At 39.0% G+C, this 20,900-nt stretch overlaps 3 protein-coding genes across 3 annotated transcripts; 2 read left to right on the forward strand and 1 right to left on the reverse strand.

The window, feature by feature from the left end:
* The first annotated feature begins 590 nt into the window (after positions 1 to 590).
* Positions 591 to 8,886, forward strand: LOC148073544 (rhombotin-1-like). The gene is made up of 5 exons (XM_087797920.1): positions 591 to 765; positions 1,440 to 1,653; positions 6,270 to 6,395; positions 6,609 to 6,717; positions 8,352 to 8,886. Exons 1-4 carry the CDS (start codon positions 744 to 746, stop codon positions 6,712 to 6,714), a joined length of 468 nt encoding a protein of 155 aa, XP_087654046.1. The 5' UTR covers positions 591 to 743; the 3' UTR covers positions 6,715 to 6,717; positions 8,352 to 8,886.
* An 898-nt stretch (positions 8,887 to 9,784) lies between these two features.
* Positions 9,785 to 15,128, forward strand: ric3b (RIC3 acetylcholine receptor chaperone b). The gene is made up of 6 exons (XM_087797399.1): positions 9,785 to 9,977; positions 11,146 to 11,375; positions 11,429 to 11,507; positions 13,327 to 13,411; positions 13,462 to 13,598; positions 14,539 to 15,128. The coding sequence occupies exons 1-6, from the start codon at positions 9,857 to 9,859 to the stop codon at positions 14,814 to 14,816; spliced, it is 930 nt and encodes a 309-aa protein (XP_087653525.1). The 5' UTR covers positions 9,785 to 9,856; the 3' UTR covers positions 14,817 to 15,128.
* Positions 15,129 to 15,214: 86 nt separating this feature from the next.
* Positions 15,215 to 20,559, reverse strand: psma1 (proteasome 20S subunit alpha 1). Its single transcript, XM_087797400.1, has 10 exons — positions 20,477 to 20,559; positions 19,678 to 19,722; positions 19,125 to 19,226; positions 18,746 to 18,849; positions 18,586 to 18,674; positions 17,724 to 17,794; positions 17,514 to 17,643; positions 17,306 to 17,385; positions 16,872 to 16,976; positions 15,215 to 15,454 (listed from the first exon to the last, which is right to left on the reverse strand). Exons 1-10 carry the CDS (start codon positions 20,477 to 20,479, stop codon positions 15,392 to 15,394), a joined length of 792 nt encoding a protein of 263 aa, XP_087653526.1. The 5' UTR covers positions 20,480 to 20,559; the 3' UTR covers positions 15,215 to 15,391.
* Positions 20,560 to 20,900: the final 341 nt, after the last annotated feature.

A 20,900-nucleotide genomic window follows, 5' to 3' on the forward strand; every position in this document is an offset into this window, starting at 1 on the left:
CAGAGTATAAAGACAAGTTAAGAAATTTCTGAAGCTTAAATAATAATGGTTGATAACGTGTAACGACCAAAACCTCTTCATGTCACATTAACACACGTCGTCGTGTCCTCATTCAAACATGTGTTTTTAGATGTTTGCCATGTTACAAGCGAAGAGGGAAGTGAACCACCAACCTTGCTGACAACTTTATCCTTTCCTCTGCAACATGTTAACAAACGACTCATGAAAGAAAATAACGTAATGTGTGTGTGTGTGTGTGTGTGTGTGTGTGTGTGTGTGTGCGTGTGTGCGTGTGTGTGTGTGTGTGTGTGTGCGTGACCTAGAGGGCGCCCCAGAGATCGCTGGTGTCCTTGAGTTGAATAAGCTCATTGTAAAACACCTCAGGCCTGGACTGGTGGAATCATTGATTCAGAGAGAGGGGGAGGAGCTTAGATCACATCCCAGCGTAATGACTTTATAGAATTAACACAACATGGAGGAAGAAAGTGCGAGTGTGGGAGTCTTCTTACAGAGCGAGGGAGGGAGAGAGAGAGAGAGAGAGAGGGGGAGGTCCACGGAGGTGCGATGCTGGAGCTCGCAGTCACAGACATGCTTGTGCTCTGACATCAGCTGAGATAAGACGCTCCAGACTGAGATGTGTCGCCGCCGCTCGTCTGTTCCCCTCGCAGACCTTTGAGCGCTTCCCTCTCGTTGGACTATGATCGAGAACATCTGTTGACCGTCCTCCAGAGCGAAGCACCAGGATGGTTCTGGACACAGAGGAGAGTAAGTATCGCCTTCTTGTCGGACCTTAACCACTCGTGGGGAGCGAAGATCTCAGAGAGTTACATTACATACTTTATCTTCTGCTCCTTCACTTCTCTGCTCCACAAGAACTTCCCTCAGCTAAGAACACACTGAACTGATGATTTCAAGGCTAGGATAGACAACTAGACTGTCTTCTGCTGGCTCTGCCCAGAGGACTCCTTCCAGTAAAACCCGTTCATACAAGATCCCCTGAAACGACTCATTCCTACAAAGTTGAATCATCAGCGGAAGCGACTAACAAATGAATAATCAAAAGAAAATGAAAAGGATTCCACACTAAATTTAGACCTTTTTTTTATTTGATGCCTTATACAACGCTCTTCCTAAAATAACCTCATTAAAACTTCATGGCATCCAAGCCATTCCTCTTGTCAGGTGGTCATAATGTTCCGGCTCGATAGATCGAGGACTAAAGATTAGTCAAGAAATTAGTTGTGACTAATAATCAAAAAAGGCTCCAGAAAGTTTGTTGACACTATCTACAACGAGTCCCTTGGAGGTGGAGAGGATTGATGACGTGCAGTGATAAACCTTTGTGGGTTTTCGGTGGGTGGGGCTTAATTTGATTTTTTTATAATGTCAATATTACAGTGTCTCTGATGATCCTCAATCCTCCGTCCAAACCTTCCCAGGTGTGTCCCTGGTGTCCCTCCAGTCCAGGGACAAGCCGAGGGGCTGCGCCGGCTGCAACGGCAAGATCCGGGATCGGTTCATGCTTCAGGCCATGGACAGGTACTGGCACGAGGACTGCCTCAAGTGCGCCTGCTGCGACTGCCGTCTGGGCCGGGTCGGCTCCACCCTCTACACCCGGGCCAACCTCATACTGTGTCGCCGGGACTACCTGAGGTAGTATTTATTTAGTTACATTCATTAAATAAACACATGATGTGTTAAGACATTCCAAACATATATTTTCATTGATAACAAAGTCCAACCTCTATGAAGATGAACCGGTTTAAGGGCCAACAACTGGAACCTCTCGGCCTCCATGTTTCATGTCCCTAGAGCTAGCTTGAGGTTTCGGATCGCCAAGGCTCAGACAGCACCATAGTCCGTCTATGTTGCCTTATGGGGTTGTGGAGCTCACCAGTTAGAATGAAGCCCCCTGACAACACCATGGTAAGCTTGGGGGGGGGGGGCTCAATCTTGATCCTCCACCACGAGAGAATTCTTAGCTGCCATAAGGGGGGCGTGGGGGTAGTGTACATTGTGGATGAAATTCTGCCCCAAGGGAAGGAGTTCCAGTATGTACGTTTTTTGTTCACAAGTGAGGGCGGAATAGACCGTGAGATCGTGACACTGCACTGATCCGTGGTGGTTAAAAGAGAGCTAAGCCAAAAGGCAAAGAGCTTAATTTATCCGTCGTCGTACGTCTCTACCCGGGACCTTTGATCTTGAGCGGTTGGTCGTGACCAAAAAGACCGAAATTCTCCTCAAGAAACTAACATATAAAAGTTCAACTGTCGATAAATTCACATCTGAGAGGGGTCAGTTGAGGGGTCTAGTACCTGATCAGTATGTCTCGCTGTTAAGGTGTCTCGCTACTTGCTTCGGGGAACGCCTCGCGGGGAGTTAGAGTTAGGGTTAGGGTTAGGGTTAGGCTTAGGGTTAGGGTTAGGGTTAGGGTTAGGGTTAGGGTTAGGGTTAGGGTTAGGGTTAGGGTTAGGGTTAGGTTAGGTTAGGTTAGGGTTAGATTTAGGGTTAGGGTTAGGTTTAGGGTTAGGGACTCCCTGCTGCCCCTGCCACCCCGGACAAGCTGAAGAAGACAGAAACAAAACCACGCACCTAAAAGCACATTATTAAAACAATATTAAAAAGTAATAACTTACTTCCCTCTCAGCAATATCTGATCCACGTGATATGTATCAACGTGAAATTGGTAATAAATGTCAATATTTTCACATATATAAAGGCGTTCTGGTCCATGAATCACTTCACGCCCACGTTTAGAATCATTTCAACAAAGCCTTCTTTAAGATTATGAAACCAATTTGTCGCCACTTCCCCCTCGTGAGCCGCGAACGCTGATCGACAGCATGTGTTGGATCCGACACACGAGGTCCTGCTGGTCAACAGAGCAGCTTCATGGTGACTCATAGATGATGCTAAATGTTAGCATGCTGGTCACAGTCTGTCGTCTCTGAGGCTTCAGGAATGGATCAGTTTTGTTGAGAAAGATTATCAAACACTAGAAGTTGAAGTTGCCTTCATCCTTGCATAAGTTCTGCTCACACGAGCACGAGATCACATTGCGAGACCCAAAAAAAATCCCCCTAAAAGTCCTTCTAATAGCAAAGAATTCTTGGGGAATGACTTCATCCTGGTATTTTACAATGTCCTTCTATTGTTTCGCGAGGCAGAAAAAAACGACCCGAATCCTTCAGCGTGAACTTCTCTAAACGAAGATAAACACTTTCAGATTTTGCTTGGCCCGCTCCGGAGCGAGCATGTGACCGTCGACAAATGTGCTTTGAAAAAAAAAGAAAAAAAAAAGAAAAAGATTTGAACGCAAGTCTGGAAGACACCGCTCATAAACAGAGGAGAAAGTTGGCTCCGACGTCTCCCCCGAGAGTTCCTGTTACCCGTGATTCTCCCTGAAAATAACGATGTCTGGTGTCAGGTCAGCCGGAGAACTCCTGATATCTCGGCTCCACATTGCTGAACTCATGTGTTAGGCTCATGTACAATCCAGCTGGATTTGGTTGGAGCTAAGTCTCTCATTAGCCGCGCTGCACTTAAGAGACCAAAACCCCTTTTGACAGTTAAATTGGCCTGATTGCCTCCTGTTTTCCTCATCATCGTGAGGCCGTGGACCAAGAGCCTTTGAAGAGCAGGATTAAAACCATGTGATTTCTTTTAATTGGCCCATTAGTAGAGAATTAGCATTGAGCTGCGCAGCCTCGTTAAGGGGATGGAAAAAAAAACCCACCAGGTGCTCAGGACTCGTTACTTCTGAACATTGTGTTAATTAGCTCTTGTTCCCATGTCGGGCTCCCATGATGCTTTTCACCTCCGTCGACGTTGTTTATCAAGATGTTTCCCCCCGAACCTCGTCCTTCAGCCTGGGTAGGACTTACTTATCTTTATCCGTCGGCCACTCGGGGAGTTTCTGGGTCTTCATTCTTCACGGGGGTGAACGAGGGGTGAGGCTCATCATCGACTTTCGCCGACGCTATTAAAACAACCGCGCGACTAAATGTCAGATGCTGCGCCGGTTTCGGGACGGTAATACGTTGACCTTTCGGCTCGTTAAGTGAGTGGAATTATGGGAAGAAACAACCACCGTCTGGGTCTTAGCAACAGGTGACATTTTAATATCGAGAAGGATCTGCTCGGGGGGGTCCTGGAGACCATCATCCTGGGTCATCAGATTTAAAGTCCATGCTCTGAACATAGATGGAAACTGAAAATAATGATGACCATTAAGAAATTTAACTTGAGGGAGGTTTATTGGATGTTGGATTAGAAGATAAAAAGAGGTAATTTTTTTCATGAAGATCATGGATCCCAAAAGTTTTTGCTCCAAGGGCCCCGTCACTTTTCCCTTCTCAGATGGGGGCCCAGTTTGTAAAGTGTGATGATCAAAGGAGTGTCTGAAAAATGTATTTTTTTCCTGATCTACTATAAAATAAATACATAATAAAACTATCAATGAAATAGATAAAAAACAAATCCTCTCCGGGTTCTTCACAAGAAAATGATTTACCCCCTAAAAATGGATGGTCCTCTATATACTGTATATAGAAAATAAAATAAATCAAAATTCAAATCTCTACTACTATTTCTTGTCAGATGGCAAACAGATTAAACACAGATACACAATGTTATGAATGGAAAAAATAATGTATACAATTGTTTGTCCAAAATCAAAGTCATTTTTCCAGTATTTGAATAAATGTTAACATAGTTACACACTTGTGTTCTGTCAGTATAGTTCTATAGTTGTGTGTGTGTGTGTGAGACGCTGAGCACGAGGAAGAAACACCTTCATGACAGTACTTTTGTGTGTCTTTGGGTCAAGATTACCCGGAGGCCCAAAAACAAATGTGTTTTCACACACAATTGTTCTCAGGGCTTGGGGTCATCTTGACCCTAAGCTAACCGTAAGGCTTATAAATAAATTGAATGTTTAATAATGAAGTACGTGAATTTCTCTAAGGAGATGAATAAAGTATTTATCTATCTAAACAAATATCAGGGAAAATGGAAAGAAAACCAAAAAATTGCATTGCTTTGGTGTTTTGTTCCTTTCATTTATGTCACCATTATAGCTGTTGATCCTATGTCTACTCGTACGTCATCTGTTATTGTGTTAGTGGTTTGTGGTTGTGTTGATTGATCAAAGATAGGATGATCATTAGTTCATAGTTCATAACATTTATTATTTAAAACAGGGGTCCTTTTTTTACCTGTGAAATGTCAAGATTATATTTAAGTACAGACGTTCACGAAGAAAAAAGTAAAATACAAAAGCACGACCTGTAAAAAAATAAATGAAAAAATCATTTGACCGTAAAAACTGGATCATCAAGAGTTAGATGTTCGTGTATTTGCGTCTACCAACGTTTGACTGTATGCTGACGATGGTGTTCTGTATGTGTGTGTCTCCTAGCTTTTAGTTACTTTAGGCCAATGTGTGAGTTTGTGTTTAAGCGTTATTTATATGGAATGATGCTCTGAAACATTTTTGTTTGTAGAGTTTTTGTTTTACTCATTCTGACTGGTCAAGAGTCACATGTTATCTCAGGGAAAATCTGTTTTCTATTTCTAAATTAAAAACCTATTTGGCTGCAATAATAAATAGAACATATTTTTTGTTTCTTTTTGTGCTGCCTGGTAACAAAAGTATTAACTAACATCAACTTTATAAAACATAAAATCACAAGAGTAGAAAAGAAAAATCAATATCTAGGTAGAAATGTGAAGATGCAGCTACTGGTTTAAAGTGAGTCCAGTTCAGTCCAGTGTAAGAAGTAGGAGTGTGTATTGTCATAAATGTGTTGACACGATACAGGGTCAATGATACAATAAATTGTGATATATAGTGATACTATAGTAAATAGGGTATATATGTAGTATTGTAGTACTTGACTCTGGTGTTGCAGAATTTACAGACCACGTGACTCTCAACGATGTTGTAACTGCTTCATTTGTTTTCAAAACCAAAATATGTCCAAACATCAGCTTTAAAAGCTGCTGAGCTCACTGTATCCTCTCGTCCTCAGTCATCGCCGGAGTTCATTATTTATTTAGCTATGGAGGACGTAATCATCGCTGCCATCTAGGTGTCGGAAGTTTAATTGATTGATGAACAATAACAGTTTTAGTGAAGTTTGCGTTGTCAAGGTATATGTTGGAAAAATAACTAAAATGTAGTTTCCTGTGTTCACTTCCTGTTCTTAAGTTTGATCCCAGTCGTGAACAAGTCTAGCCTGACTTTACAAACCCTGTCTTCTGTCCAGGCTCTTCGGGGTGACGGGCAACTGTGCCGCGTGTAGTAAGCTGATCCCAGCCTTCGAGATGGTGATGAGAGCCAGAGACAACGTCTACCATCTCGACTGCTTCGCCTGTCAACTCTGCCGTCAGAGGTGAGATCAGAGCACCAGACGTTCATCTTTGCACAGTGAGCATCATAACATACGCCGTGATCACAACGTGGTGAGAAGAGAAATAAGGTTGATTTGTGTACGTACATCATCGCGAGATCTGTGATCTGCACTGAGAGCTCGTCCGCTGGGACTCCATGAATCATGTCCGCTGACGCCAGTAGAACGACGTCCACTTTTCGTTCCTCTTCACAGATTCTGCGTGGGAGACAAGTTTTTCCTGAAGAACAACATGATTCTGTGCCAGCTGGACTACGAGGGAGCTCATCTGAACGGCAGCGCAGACAAGCAGCACCACTGAGAGGTAGGATCCAGGCCTCTCAAACGCTGGTGATGTGGTCACAATTGGTGCTTTCATTCTTGATGAAGTTTCATGAAACAGTGTCTTCGTCAGTCCACTAGATGTCACTCTCTGCTACAAAATTTACTGAATATTCCTGATCTACAGCATAGGTGTCAAACTCAGGACCAGTGGCATCTAAACTAGAAACTAGCTACGATGAATGTTGGTATCAGGACCCACGATATCTTCAAGTTTGTCAGTTTGTGTTGCAGTAAAAATAATTGTTTACAGAGATTTTCCCGCTCCCTCCACTGTTAGAACACAGTCACTGTATTGTCGTGAAAACTGAAGTGTCTCCAGCCCTTCTATGAGTACAAAACTTGTGTCAATGTTCTCCTCCTGGAAGCTTTAAAAAGTACTCTTAATAATCCAGAAACAACAACCTTCGCTACAGTGATGTGTCGATGAAGCTTCATGAAGCTTTACTCATACTCACACTAGATGTCACTCTCTGATCTATAATCTATTACTTTGAACAACTATTCTATCGACACTAAACATCATTTTTAAACTGAGGGCGCCACCTACTGACCTCTATACATATGGCACTGTTTCATGAAGCTTCATCAACACATCACTACTTTTCGAGTATGTGTCAAGAGGCTCCGATGAATCGTATGTCGGTGACGTTTAGGTAATTTCTCAAAATAAAACATTTTTCGGACTAACTTTCAGTGAATGTAACAAATGCAATATAGTAGTTGTGTCTCTTGGTAAACAAAAGCCTTAGAAGTTCAGCTAAGAAAGCACTTTAATGCAGCGAAGGGTTCTTTTTTTTCACATACCTTTATTTTAATTCGTAGCAGGAATCGTGGCTCAATGTTTTCCTTCTTCTAGAATCCAACCTTAAGTCGTCCTTTGAACATGTCAGAATCACGTGAACGTGTCGTGGACGAGCCACTCTCTGGTGAAGTTGGAAGATGATCAGAAGCATGAGCGTAAAATACCACGTAGTTCGAGTACACGATGGTTCTGACCCGCTCAAAGAAAACCTCCGGCAGCTCAAGTGGTCATTATGGCGGCGGTTGTACGACACAGTTCGTAAAAAGTCGACTCTTGTCGGAGCCAGAGAAGTAAACTTTGGCAACAGCTCGTCCAGAGTTCAGTGAAATAAAGACCGTGACAAACTCGAGGCCACACTTGGATCAACACATGGACCTGATTGACGTGAGCGTGTCACATGGTTTTCTTTTCATGGTTTTTGGAAAAGAGAATCGTTTGATTTGAAGACGGTTTTGGCCTCCATTGAAACTTTTCCTGCAAGACTCAAAATACTTTTTGTTGATTCAGGTTTTTCAGTTTTGCTGCTTTTGGCAATTTTTCCATTTTCTTATTTTTACTTCACAATACTTTGAAGTGTCGTGAGCCTTTACTTAAAGGAACCGCTCGTGTTTTAAACGTTGAACTCAAGTTACAGATGGTACTGAAGTGTTCGACTCCAATATGGACTCCAGATCAAACCTGTTGATCGACTTGAAGAGGGAAGTTGTGGGAAATGTCAATAGTTTCATGTGTAATTTGGAGCAAAAAGAAAAGAAGATTTTCATCTTTCATCTCTTTAAGTGAACACGTGTTTTCTTTCTCTTCGTCCGCAGACCATGACGCGACCGTGATCCAGCAAAAGTTCAAGACTTGAAACTTTGTGCAGCGAACATTGAAAGCATCAGCGAAAGGAACACGAACTCTGAACTCTGAACTCTGGACGAGACGGATTTCATGGAGGAAATCAAGACACAGACTTGAAATCGTGGTGGATTCATGGTCGCATGACTTCACTTGTGATGGAGGAGATTGTTTCGGAGACTGTGATGAACGTCTAGTGGGTTCTTTGATTACAAGATTAATTCTGGACAATTTTCAAAAAAATCTCCTCGACGGACTGACGCGGGAACACCACGTTGAGGCAGGCGGAGAATTCAACGTCATGATTGTGTCTGATTCTCTACTTTTCTTTATCTTTTTGAAATGTATTTTATATATTTTATTATTTTATTTCTCATCCAAAGTTGATTAAAACACAAAATGATCCGTTCTTCTTAAAAGAAAGATGTTTGAGAAGTGATTTTAATAAATAAAAACCTAAAATAATTCACAATCGTTATTGAATTGAATAAAAATACTAAATAATAAGTTTACAAATGTATCTCTCTTGTTTAAATCACACAATTAATTGCATCAGCCTTTAATTTTTTACAAGACAATAAACAAGAATATAAATTATTAAGCGAGACATAACATAAAATAAATAGATAAAATAAAATAAAGTAGAAAATTCTGGAACAAATGACTTAAAAGAAATGTAAATTTTAAAATAAATAAATGTATATATTCAGTTTGATTGAAAAATGAACGGTTAGCATCGTGCCGTTAGCAACATTGCAGTGTTAGCTCACACGTGATTGGCCAGCTGGTCTGCAGTGAAATGATTGGTCAAAGGAACCATCACACGGGAGAGACAGTAGTGCTGGGATCCCATAATAAAAATAAAAATAAAAATGGTTAAAAACAATAAATTAAATATAATAAAAATTGTAAAAAAAGGAGGAAATAAAGGTGAATATATTTATTTAATTTTATATTTATACTTTTATTTATATATGTTTCCATATTTATTTACGTATTACAATATTTCAAAAAGTTAAATAAATCTTAGATTAAAATTAAGAAAATAATAAAAAAGTAAGTACATTTTTGGAATTGTTTAAAACACACTCACACACACACACAGACACACGCACACACACACACACACACCACACACACACACACACACGCGCGCACACACACACACGCGCACACACCACATCAACAGTGACGTCCTTCATTATCCGTCGATGTGATTAACCTTGACCTACAAAGAACGAGCTTGAGATACTAAAAAAAAGTGTGTTCACAAACCTCACACACGTGTGCGTGAGTTTAAAACAAGTTTATTGAAGTATATGTTATAGTATTTGTCGCCCTCTGCTGGATGAAGTAAAACTGTGACGCACTTCCGCCGCCTGTGCTCAAATACGGAAGCCGACAGCAGAGATGAGACGCGACAACACTTGACATCATTTCTCTCCCAGAATCCTATTTTTAGGGACACCGTGACGTCATGGCGATGTCAACATTCCAGAAGGTGACGCTGGGCACGTGCGTGGTTCTGTGCGTCGGGCTGCTGCTTCCAAAAGTTCTTCTTTCTCGAGGCCGGAAAGATGCTGCGGAGAGACCTGAAGGTGCGTCACATCCTCTCCTCTCCTCTCTCACGATCCCTCCTTCATTCTCTTCCTCCTCTTCTTCTCCTTCATGCACACGTTCGTCTTTTATTTCCATTGACGTCATGACAATATTCTTGGTTGAAGATGTTTGAACGTCAAATATCAGTTACACTTGCCTCCCTGCAGGGGGCGCCATGACTCCGTTTTGGTTAATCAAGCGATTATTATTTTTAATTATTATTACAAATCATGTGAAATAAAATCTGCATTAGTGTGTAAATCTATGGATTCATATCAGTTTCATTAATTATGTATTATTAATTTAACATTTCTATATATAGTCTTTATATTATATTTATATTTAATATTATTATTTGTATATATAGTCTTAGTTAAAACTGTCTTGAGATCAATTATTTATTATTTGACACTTGAAATTGTAATGTTGAAACTTTTTCTTAATAGAAAAGCCTTAAAATGTTTTATTAAATCATTTATTTCAATTGTTTCTATTTAAGTTTGTTATTTTAAATAATAGAATAAGAAAACTGTGATGGTCTGTCTGTCACATGATTGGCTGAAAGTTCAATAAAGTTTAAAGACTTTTTTGTTTTTTTCCGGTGTCATCATTATACCAACATTTTTAGATTGAATGTAAAAGACTATGAATTAACAAGTATTCAATTTATAACATTTATTTTTTAATATATTTGGATTGATAGACGGACGGACGCACGGACGGATGGACTTTATTAATCCCTCTTGAGTTCTTATAGAAAATTGTGTTTCCAGTTTGGTACAGCAAGTTCCATTAAAAACGAGAACAAAATAACAAATGCAAACAAAATAACAAACTAAAACAAAGTGCAAGGGATGACAAAGTGCAATTATAAAGAACAAAAGACCAAAGGAAATAACACAAAGATTTGAACTCTATGAGTGAAGAAAAATACATACATTTTTAAAAATATTCCAATTTCTTAATTCAATTAAACCAAAATACTTCAACTTCTCATTAAGCTTATTATTAATTTCAATGATTAAAACATGCAAAACATTGAAATGTTAAATTAAAACACTGATATATCAACTTAAATATCCAAGTAAGCAATGACTTGATCTTAAAATTAGAGATAAAAAAAAAGTACATTTTGCTTCTTGAGTTGAAAAGATTTATTTGCTGCAGGTTCGAGTCACTTCCCTCCGATGGCCCAGCGTCAGGCGGCGCCTGAGGGCCGAGGTCAGAGGTCATCAGGCGCCAGCAGCTTCAACAGGGCTCAGGGCTCAGAGGGCGTGGCCCGAGGCAAGGGTTCGGGGAGCGGGGTCGGCACATCGGGGAAGTCCAACCTGGCGGGTCAGATCATCCCCGTGTACGGCTTCGGGATCTTAGTCTACATCCTCTACATCCTGTTCAAAGTATGTCCTCGTGCACGTGTTCGCGTCCAGGACCTCACGCTCCACTCTTGCAGATCACATCGAGGGGGAGTAACAGGTCACAGGAGGGCAGAACTGCTCCAGTTCCATCTGAGAACAAGAAGAGGAAGATCAGTGAGTTCGTCGTCAAAGTGTGTTGTTTAGAGTTTTACGGACTCATGACAATAAGAGTCTATTAAAAAATACATTTTATACTTTAGATTTAAACATATACTTTACGTACATTATATATATATTATTAGTTAGGCAATTTTCTTCTGAAATGTACAATTATTTTTTATTTACAAGTTACAATTAATTATACATTTAAATTGAAAATAATGTAAAAAAAAAAAGAAAATATATATATATATATATATATATATATACATACAGTATACAGTGGCTTGCAAAAGTATTCATACCCCTTGAACTTTTCCACATTTTGTCACATTACACGCCACAAACATATATTTTTAGAATTGAATGTGAAAGACCAACACAAAGTGTCACAAAAGAAAGTACAAAGAAAATGATTGCCCTTTATTTGGCTCCATCTATCCTGCTGAAGAGAAGCCCCCACAGAGCATCATGCTACCTCTACCATGCTTGACAGTGGTGTGTTCAGGGTGATGTGCAGTGTAAGGTTTCCGACATACTTTTTCATTTAGGTCAAAAAGTTAAATTTTGCAAAAATATTCTCTTAACAAACCTCTGAGGCCGTCACAGAACAGCTGTATTTGTACTGAGATCAGAATACACACACTACACACACGGATCTATTTAGTTATTAGGTCAACATTCAATCATTCAGTTATCAACGCCTGAAGGCAATTAGTTCACTCAGAGAAAAGAGGCTGAATTTTGAACACTGTACCTTTCAGTTTTTTATTTGTGAAATTTAAAAAAAAATCATGTATCATTTTCTTTTTACGTCAAAATTTTGTGACACTTTGTGTTGGTCTTTCACATTAATACTAATAAGATAGATTTATGTTTGTGTAATGTGACAAAATGTGGAAAAGTTCAAGGAGTATGAATACTTTTGCAAGCCACTGTATACTGTATGTATATATATATATATATATATATATATATATATATTTGGTTTACATCATCTTCACCTTAAATGTCTAATTAATTGTTGCTCTATATATAAAAATGTATTATACATTTAAGAAAAAAATTGCAGAACGAAGAAAATACTGTATATATATATATACACTGTACACACACACTGTACACATTTAAATTGTTGTAAGCCTAACTCTTATTATTTATCTTTCTACATTTTAAATGGTTTTAAAATGTTTGTTTCACATGATATAGATGAACAATCAATTAAAGATCTTATGTTTTATTTATATATATATATATATATATATATATAAACAATGAATTAAATTGTATATTAAATTGTATATATGCTTGAATGTTATTAAACTTGTATACAAACAATAATTCATTATGGATACAATTGACAACAATTTAAACAAAAATCAAATATATTTTAAATTGTTGTCAATTTTCTTCCTTAACTGTTTAATTCATTGTTTATATATTTTTTGTTAATTACATTTTTAATTACTTTAAAATGACATAGATTGGCAATTAATTATACATTGTAGAAGGAAATTTTAAAAAAATGTAAAAGATTATATAAATGTTTTAATTTGTCTGTTGTTGTTTAACAATTTTTTCTTAACCCTTGTGTAATCTCTGGGTCAAGGTGACTTAAATCACAAAAAACAAATGGAACCTGAGATAACAAAATGGATACCACAAACACATTTGTTTCCGGACCTTCGGGTCACAAGGGTTAAATGTATAATTAATTAATTAATGAGGGTTTAAGTATATATGATATTATTTGTTGGGCAATCGTTTATTAGGATGAATAGATCTTTTGAAGAGCTTTTCTTCAGATCATTGTGTTTGTTCTGTCGTTCTTCAGCCGACTTCGAGCTGCTGCAGCTGCAGGAGAAGTTACGAGACACGGAGCAGATGATGGAGAGCATGGTTTCTACTGTGACCGACAGGTGAGACACCACAGAGAAGGTCGCGGGTGAGAGTCTAACGTGTGCTGCAGCGTCTCAGGCGTGATGGTCGACCAGGAGGAGAGTCTGTTGCTGCAGCTCACGGAGATCACTCGAGTCATGCAGGAGCGTAAGATGGTGGAACGAGTGACGCCTGAGAAGGAGGACGAGACTCACAACCAGTGGGAAGGTGAAGGACGAGAAATCACTTTTGTGCTGACTTTGGATGGATGGATGGATGGATGGATAATTAGAATCATGGATGGAAGGATGGGTTGACGAATGGAAGAATAGATGGATGGATGAAAAGACGCGTGGATGGATAAATAGCTGCATAGATGGATGGATGGATGGATGGATGGAAGAATAGATGCATGGCTAAATGGATGGATGGGTTGATGGATGAAAAGATGGATGGATTGATGAATAGGTGCATGGATGGATGAATAGATGCATGGATGGATGGGTTGATGAATAGATGGATGGATGAAAAGATGGGTGGATGGATGGATGGAAGAATAGATGCATGAATAGATGGATGGATGAAAAGATGGGTGGATGGATGGATGGATGGAAGAATAGATGCATGGATGGATGAATAGATGCATGGATGCATGGATGGAAGAATAGATGGGTTGATGGATGAATGAATAGATGCATGGCTAAATGGATGGATGGATGGATGAAAAGATGCATGGATGGATGGATAAATAGCTGCATGAATGGATGGATGGATGGATGGATGGAAGAATAGATGGATGGATGGATGGATGGAAGAATAGATGCATGGATGGATGGATGGATAAATAGATGCATAGCTAAATGGATGGATTGGTTGATGGATGAAAAGATATATGGATGGATGGATGGATGGATGGATGGATGGATAGATAGATAGATAGATACTTTATTAATTCTCTTTCGGGAAATTGGTTTCCAGTTCACAGCAGACGATAGTTTCATAAGAACAAAAACAAAGTGCAAATAAAGAACAAAGTGTAAAATATTGTATATTTACAGTATACAGCATTAATTTGATGAATTCAGTTCTATAGCTTCAACACCACAGAGAACAATAAACATTTTATGATTCTAAAAGAAGATTTTCAATACATTCTTCTGTGCTCCAGAGGAGGAATATTCTGGCTGCAGCTGCTGCGACGCTCAGAAGGAAGAACACGTGGACGTGGACGCTGCTCAACGACAGGACGAGGAAGTGAAGGAACGAGGAAGTGAGGAGACGACGAACACAGAGTCTGCACCAGCGGAGGAACCTGCAGCTGAAGTGGAGGAACTCGAGCTGGAAGTGACTCTGAAGACACGTGTGGACGTCGAGAAGATGGAAGAAATTTGCAGCTCAGTGCGGAGGAGGAACAAGAGGCGACGGGTCAAGAAGGACAATCAGTGACTCTGACACTTTTTTTTTTAAATCCTGAATCCTTGAAACAGTTCAGAGCTGAAGTTACTGATGTGTGGATTTTACTGTTTTCACTGTGAAATATGACTTTTCTGGTCGTGTTGACACCAACTTGCATGGTTTGATTGACACTTGTACTCCCCCCTCTGGTCATGTTTAATATTGCGAGACGCTGGCCTTGAAAACTAGTTTGTCATATTTAATAAATCGTGTTTTCAAAGTTGACAAAAGGTTTTTAAAATGAACCAAATTTTAAATCAAGTGACAAATATTGACTTTCATGTTTAGATAAACAGTAAATATTGTTTGATTTCCTACATTATCCCTAATAAAACTTTATTTCTATTTTTTTTTTAAATCCAGAGTTGAAATATGACTGAAAGAGTCTGTTTGTTCAAAAAGTTTTCTTTTATTTCACGTTATTATGGAACATTCGACTCATACAAAAGCAACATCGGAGGATGTTTGCAGGGGGAACATTTTGGATCGACACGGAGCTTCTTGTCTTCTTTTTACGAGACGCTCATGAGGTCGTGATGACGCGTCTCGACCGACGACTCGGGGTCTCAGTGCTCCATGGGTTCGACGGGGACGTCGGGGTCGGCGGGCTCGTCTGCCGGTGGAGCGACCTGAGGAGAAGAGCGACGGTCAGCAAACATCAGTTTCTGAACTGGAATTCAACTTTTACTTGGCTGCAAATATGACTCTTACTCTCACTTTCAGTGACGGGACATAAAAAAGTTATTCTAGAAAAACAGGCCTTTATCAGAAGAACAAAAACTACACTATTCACTCAATTTTAGCTTTGAAACACATTTTCAAATGACAAAAAATAATCCTCTTTTTCACACTTATATTCCAAAAACTGCTTCCGATTAATAATAACAAGTCACTTATAGAGTCTAATGTGTTTCTTGCATTAGTCTGGAAAACTAAATATTATGTTTACATCACCTCTGATTCTATTGTTTTTTTTGTTAAGGATAAAAAGTGAAAGAATAACACAGTTTGTTCTTTAGCGTCAGACCAGACGAGAAATAAGGATTCTCATAGAAATTGAAAACTATTTTCCACGGACAGATGCAGAGAACTGCGTCAAATGACTTTTTTTTTTTTTATTAAATCAGTCTTGAAAATGAAAAATAAAGATTTCTAGTTTTTTTTTCCTCTGTAGTATCATCATTATCATCCAAACATTCCACGACTGGAGGAGAACCGAACCTACACTGAATACAAGACCTTCATGCAAACCTGATCTCCCTGCTGACGAGCTGACGACACACAACTGTAACTCTTATCCTTTTCTTCACAACCTGTCCTGGACGTTCTGACGCGGGAATGGTCCTTTTCTTAACATTCAGAGTCGATGAGCTTTTTAGTCTCGCTTCGGATCGACACGAGATGTTGTTTATAAAACGACCGTAATTATCGTTTCTGCTCAAACAGTTAAAATGCTGTCGACTACAGAGTTTTAGTTTAGGTAACATACCTACGACTGATGATTGATACGACTGACTAACACGTGGATGACTAACCAGCTTTTAAGGTGATTTTAATCCGTCGATGGTCGATCGTGGCCAAAACTAAAAAAAACTGAAACTCTTTTCCGACCATAAAAAGTTCTCCCGCACGGGTTTAGTCTATTTTTAGGCTCTAAAGATGAATGCAAGTTGAAGATACAGTAGTTTAAAGAAAAATACAAAGCTAAAGTGTTTGCTAAAGTCAAAATAACATGTCGTTCGTAGCCTGACATCTAATGATTGTGTTTCAGTTGATATTAAAGAACAGAATGTTGATCACCTTTAGCTAGTTCACGTGTTTTACACTTTGTCGTTGTCAAAATACCGTTTAAAGGTATTAAGATAAGATCATTGAGTGTAATTCACCAGCAGAAAGATAATCTACACAATAAAAATAAAAAAAGACATTATTGTTCATGCTGTGATTGCGACGCTGATGTTTGTGTGTAAATCTGCTGTGGGTTTGATTCCCTGCCCTTCCCCGGAAATGCTATCGTGACGATGAGGTCGAAGAGTTGAAGCGTACCCGTCTCTGTGGTCGCTCCTCCAGGCCCTCCAGGAACGGAGCCACGGCGTCGTCGTCGTAGATGGTGAACTCGATGTCCTTCCCCACCATCCCGATGGAGACGTTCTGTAAACATTTGGAAAATGCTGAATTAAATTACAAGCAAAAGGAAATACACAAAACATTTATACTAAAAACTACCAACTATCTCCTTATACATGTTTTTATAAAGGACAGGATGGATTCAACACTTAAAAAGTCATTATTAAGCTACAGTTTTAAGAACAAAGTCAAAATAATAAACAAACAAAAACCATTTAGTCTTTATAAAACAAATCTCACTCAATAGTACAAAACATGAGATCGGGGGGGAATCGAACTTATCTGGATATTCACCAGGGTGTGTGTGTTTTGAGTTTGAACACATGTTGGTGTGTCGAGAAGGAGGATGTTACCTTGGTGGTCAGGTCCTGCTCAGAAGGAAGAGTTTCTCTGAGCGCCCGCAGACCATGTTGGACCAAGTCATTCAGATTACCTGAACAAATAAAAATCATATAATTAACCGTTTAGTTTTACAGTCTTAATATTCTTCGAGCAGGGTCTAAACATTGACAATAAACATCTTTGTATGCTGATGTTGGACGAGACAAGTGAAGCCCTCACAGTCCTGGAACTTGTCCATGCATCTCTCCAGGTACGTGCGAGCCGACTGGGAGCGAGCGCCGATAGACATGGCTTTGCAATCAAAGTAGTTGGCGGACGGGCACGTCTGGAAGATGTGAGGACCCATGTCCTGAAAAACAAACAGTTATTAACCGTTCAAATCGACAAACATGTCCTGAAATAATTAAACAAAAGTCAAGACCGACTCACGTCGTAGCCAGCGATGAGGAGTCCGACGCCGTAGGGCCGCCTTCCATACCTCTGTGTGGGGATTTGAGTTTCTGAAGTTTCGGATTTAAAGATCACAATCCAGATGTTTTGGAATAACGGTTTAAAAAATATAAACGCTCGTTGACCATGTGTGCTTGGACTTAAAGAGAAGAGGAGCCACTCACAGGACCAGAGGACTCTGGGCGTTTGTTGTTTTACTTCAAATAAAGAACTGTAGCTGTAACATAGTGGTCCTCAACCACATGTATAGGACCTGACCGCACAAAAATAATTCTATTTTGTGCGCTTTATTTAAAAAAAAAAAAAAGGGCATTTTCTCTGAAGCAACATTACCATGTGACTCTTGACACATAAAGAACTCTGCAGTGAGAATTCCGACCAGCTCTAGTAGAAGAACTGACATTTCTCCGATCCTTAAAACTCTTCACTGGCTGCCAGTTTCTTTCAGGATCAACTTTAAAATTCTGGTTCTTACTTTCAGATCTATTCATGGTCAGACCTTCCATCACTGATCTGAATCTACTGATGGTTCCTGAACACGCTTCTGGACCAGAGGAGAGAAATCCTTCCAGACTGTTGCTCCTAAGCTTTGGAACGATCTTCATCTCTCTCTGTGTTTGATGATCTACTGACTCTGACTGACTGATATTACTTACTTGTTTTACTTAATTTTATTCAAAAAATATAAACTAGTTAAAATTAGTTAGAACACAAATCACATTTCTCCTGCACTTAAAAACACTTTTAGTCATCGGTCCTCAAATAAAATGCCGACGTTCAACCGCCGTAACATTTAAATAATCAACACACATGACATTTTAAACTCGAAACATGAGGATACTGCTGCCAATCAGCTGGACAAGGCGTGACGTGGGGAGTGGCCTGTCAAAGACGAACCTGGAGTCCAAACACTCCTGTCGCATGAAATTACTGTGGATGGAGGAATAATTCACACGTTAACATCAAACCAACACTCAAATGTTACTTCAAGTGTTTCTCACCAGAGCAGCCGAGCGTCAGCCGTCAGTCCAGCAATAGAGATTCCAATATGCTTGTCCACATTGAGGATCTTCTTCTGGTGGGCAGCCAGTTCAGACTGAGCTCTCTGTCAGATTATTTGAAAATAAGTTACCATTTTAAATTTTATATACATATCAATAAACATTGTGAATCAACATTATCATTCTATTGATCGTCAGTTTCTGCCTACATGTGGCAAAACAACTGCAGTAATATTGTTCTTTTCACAAGAAAACATGTGTAACACATGCATTAAGGAAACATCAAACCCATATAGTCGTAATAAAGAAAGTCATATTAAGATGTTTCCATAGAGCCCTGCCCTACTTTATTCTGCAGACAAATTTATATTTTCCATACCTTCAGTGCAACAAGAACTGCTACATCTTTGGATTTGAGTCCTACAGTTGCAGATCCTTGCTTTACTGCCTCCATGGCATACTCGATCTGATGAATTCGACCCTGGACACAAGTTTTAATAAACAACACTATTAAAAAAAACACTCATATCTAGACTTTCTGGACAAAATGAAGTGAAACAGAGAAGATTTGACTGAAGACTGATGGTTAACTGTCTTCAATGCATCATCTTAATTTTTAAAGAATGCTTTAAGTGCCAAATAACATGTTTAGCATTATTCTCGCACTTCCATCAATACTGATGACTCAATATTGACTCAATGTCTTTAAAGAAATATAAAATAAACTTTTTTATCTATATACAAATTATACAGGAGATTAAATCATGTCTCTTAAATGTTTTAAACCTTCCATCAACAAACCTTCAGTAAATCAATATAAAACAACGGTTGTATTTATGGTAAATGTTAAACTTTGATGGTAATTAAATTGCAAAGACTTTTTTCCCCCTCACAGACGGAACAAAACCATTCAAGCAGGAGGATGAACTCACCTGTGGGCTCCATACTGTCACGTCGTTGTCGTACTGGTTACGAAACTGAGACATATTTAAAAACAAAAACAGTTACTGACAGGAACATACAATATATCGTTAAACACAAAAGCTTACGTAATTGTCCTGCATCTTCTATTTTCTTTCACACAAACAATTCGAAAGACGGACTGTTTGATCTACCAGTAGACTTTTCTAGAAGTTCGTGTTAAATGACACTTTTGAGGGTTTAAATATTTAACAACTTCTTTGTTGTCAGAGTTGACGTCTTCCTTCTGCTCACTTGTACTGCTGGACGACAACATCTCAGTCCCACGAACGATCTGTGAGTTTGTTTTTAAATAAATACTTTATCTTAATACGTTATTACGACTTATTTTTGCGGAATTAGTTGTTTGACGCCGAGGCGAAAACGAAAGTAAAACAGTTTGACGGCTTAACTCACCGGCTAACGTAGCTAGCTAATACAACTATAATGCAACGAATATACGAGTGTTTGTCTATTATTAGTTAGTTGAGTATGTGACGAGTCTGATCATGTCTTACTTTTAATATAGACTCTAACGTATTGTCGTTTAATTTTAGGCCACACGGTGTTTAGCATCTTTGCTAACCGGTTTTGCTTACTCACAGTGAGTCGCTTAGCTTGTTAGCATTAGCCCAGTGTGGACTAGCTAGCAATGATCTGCACAAATAAAAACAACTAGAGCTTTTTTTTTCAAGTGGATCATTTAACAATAAATGGTGTGGTAGAGTCAGCAGTCTGTTGGGTTTATTGGAGAGTTTCATTCATACTGACCATGTCCGCGTCTCAAAGTGTCGCCTCTGCTGCTCGTTGAGCTCTGGATCGGTGCTCGATGTGTTGTGGCTGGCGGTGACGTCAGAGGGAACTGGTAGATGCCAGATTTGAGCGAGACTCGATCAGTAAGCGAGTCAATAAGGATTTATAAAAACATAAAGTCAGACAAAATACTTGTTTTTACTGTTTATATTTAACACTCATGCTTGAAACACGTTTCATTCTGTAAAACTAAAAATATTTTTTATATAATTCTTTATCAAATTAAATACATTTGTCGGTTAGTTTTTGTTTTTAAATAGCGACGTCGATATAAATCTATGCTGTTCGTCATTTTTATATACATAAAAAAATGCTGTATTAAATAAAATGGACTCATATAATTAGTTTATTTGTATTTACTTTTACCTGGCGTCTATTAAAA

Source organism: Callionymus lyra, chromosome 8, assembly GCF_982586985.1.
Source record: "Callionymus lyra chromosome 8, fCalLyr1.hap1.1, whole genome shotgun sequence".
NCBI lineage: Eukaryota > Metazoa > Chordata > Actinopteri > Syngnathiformes > Callionymidae > Callionymus > Callionymus lyra.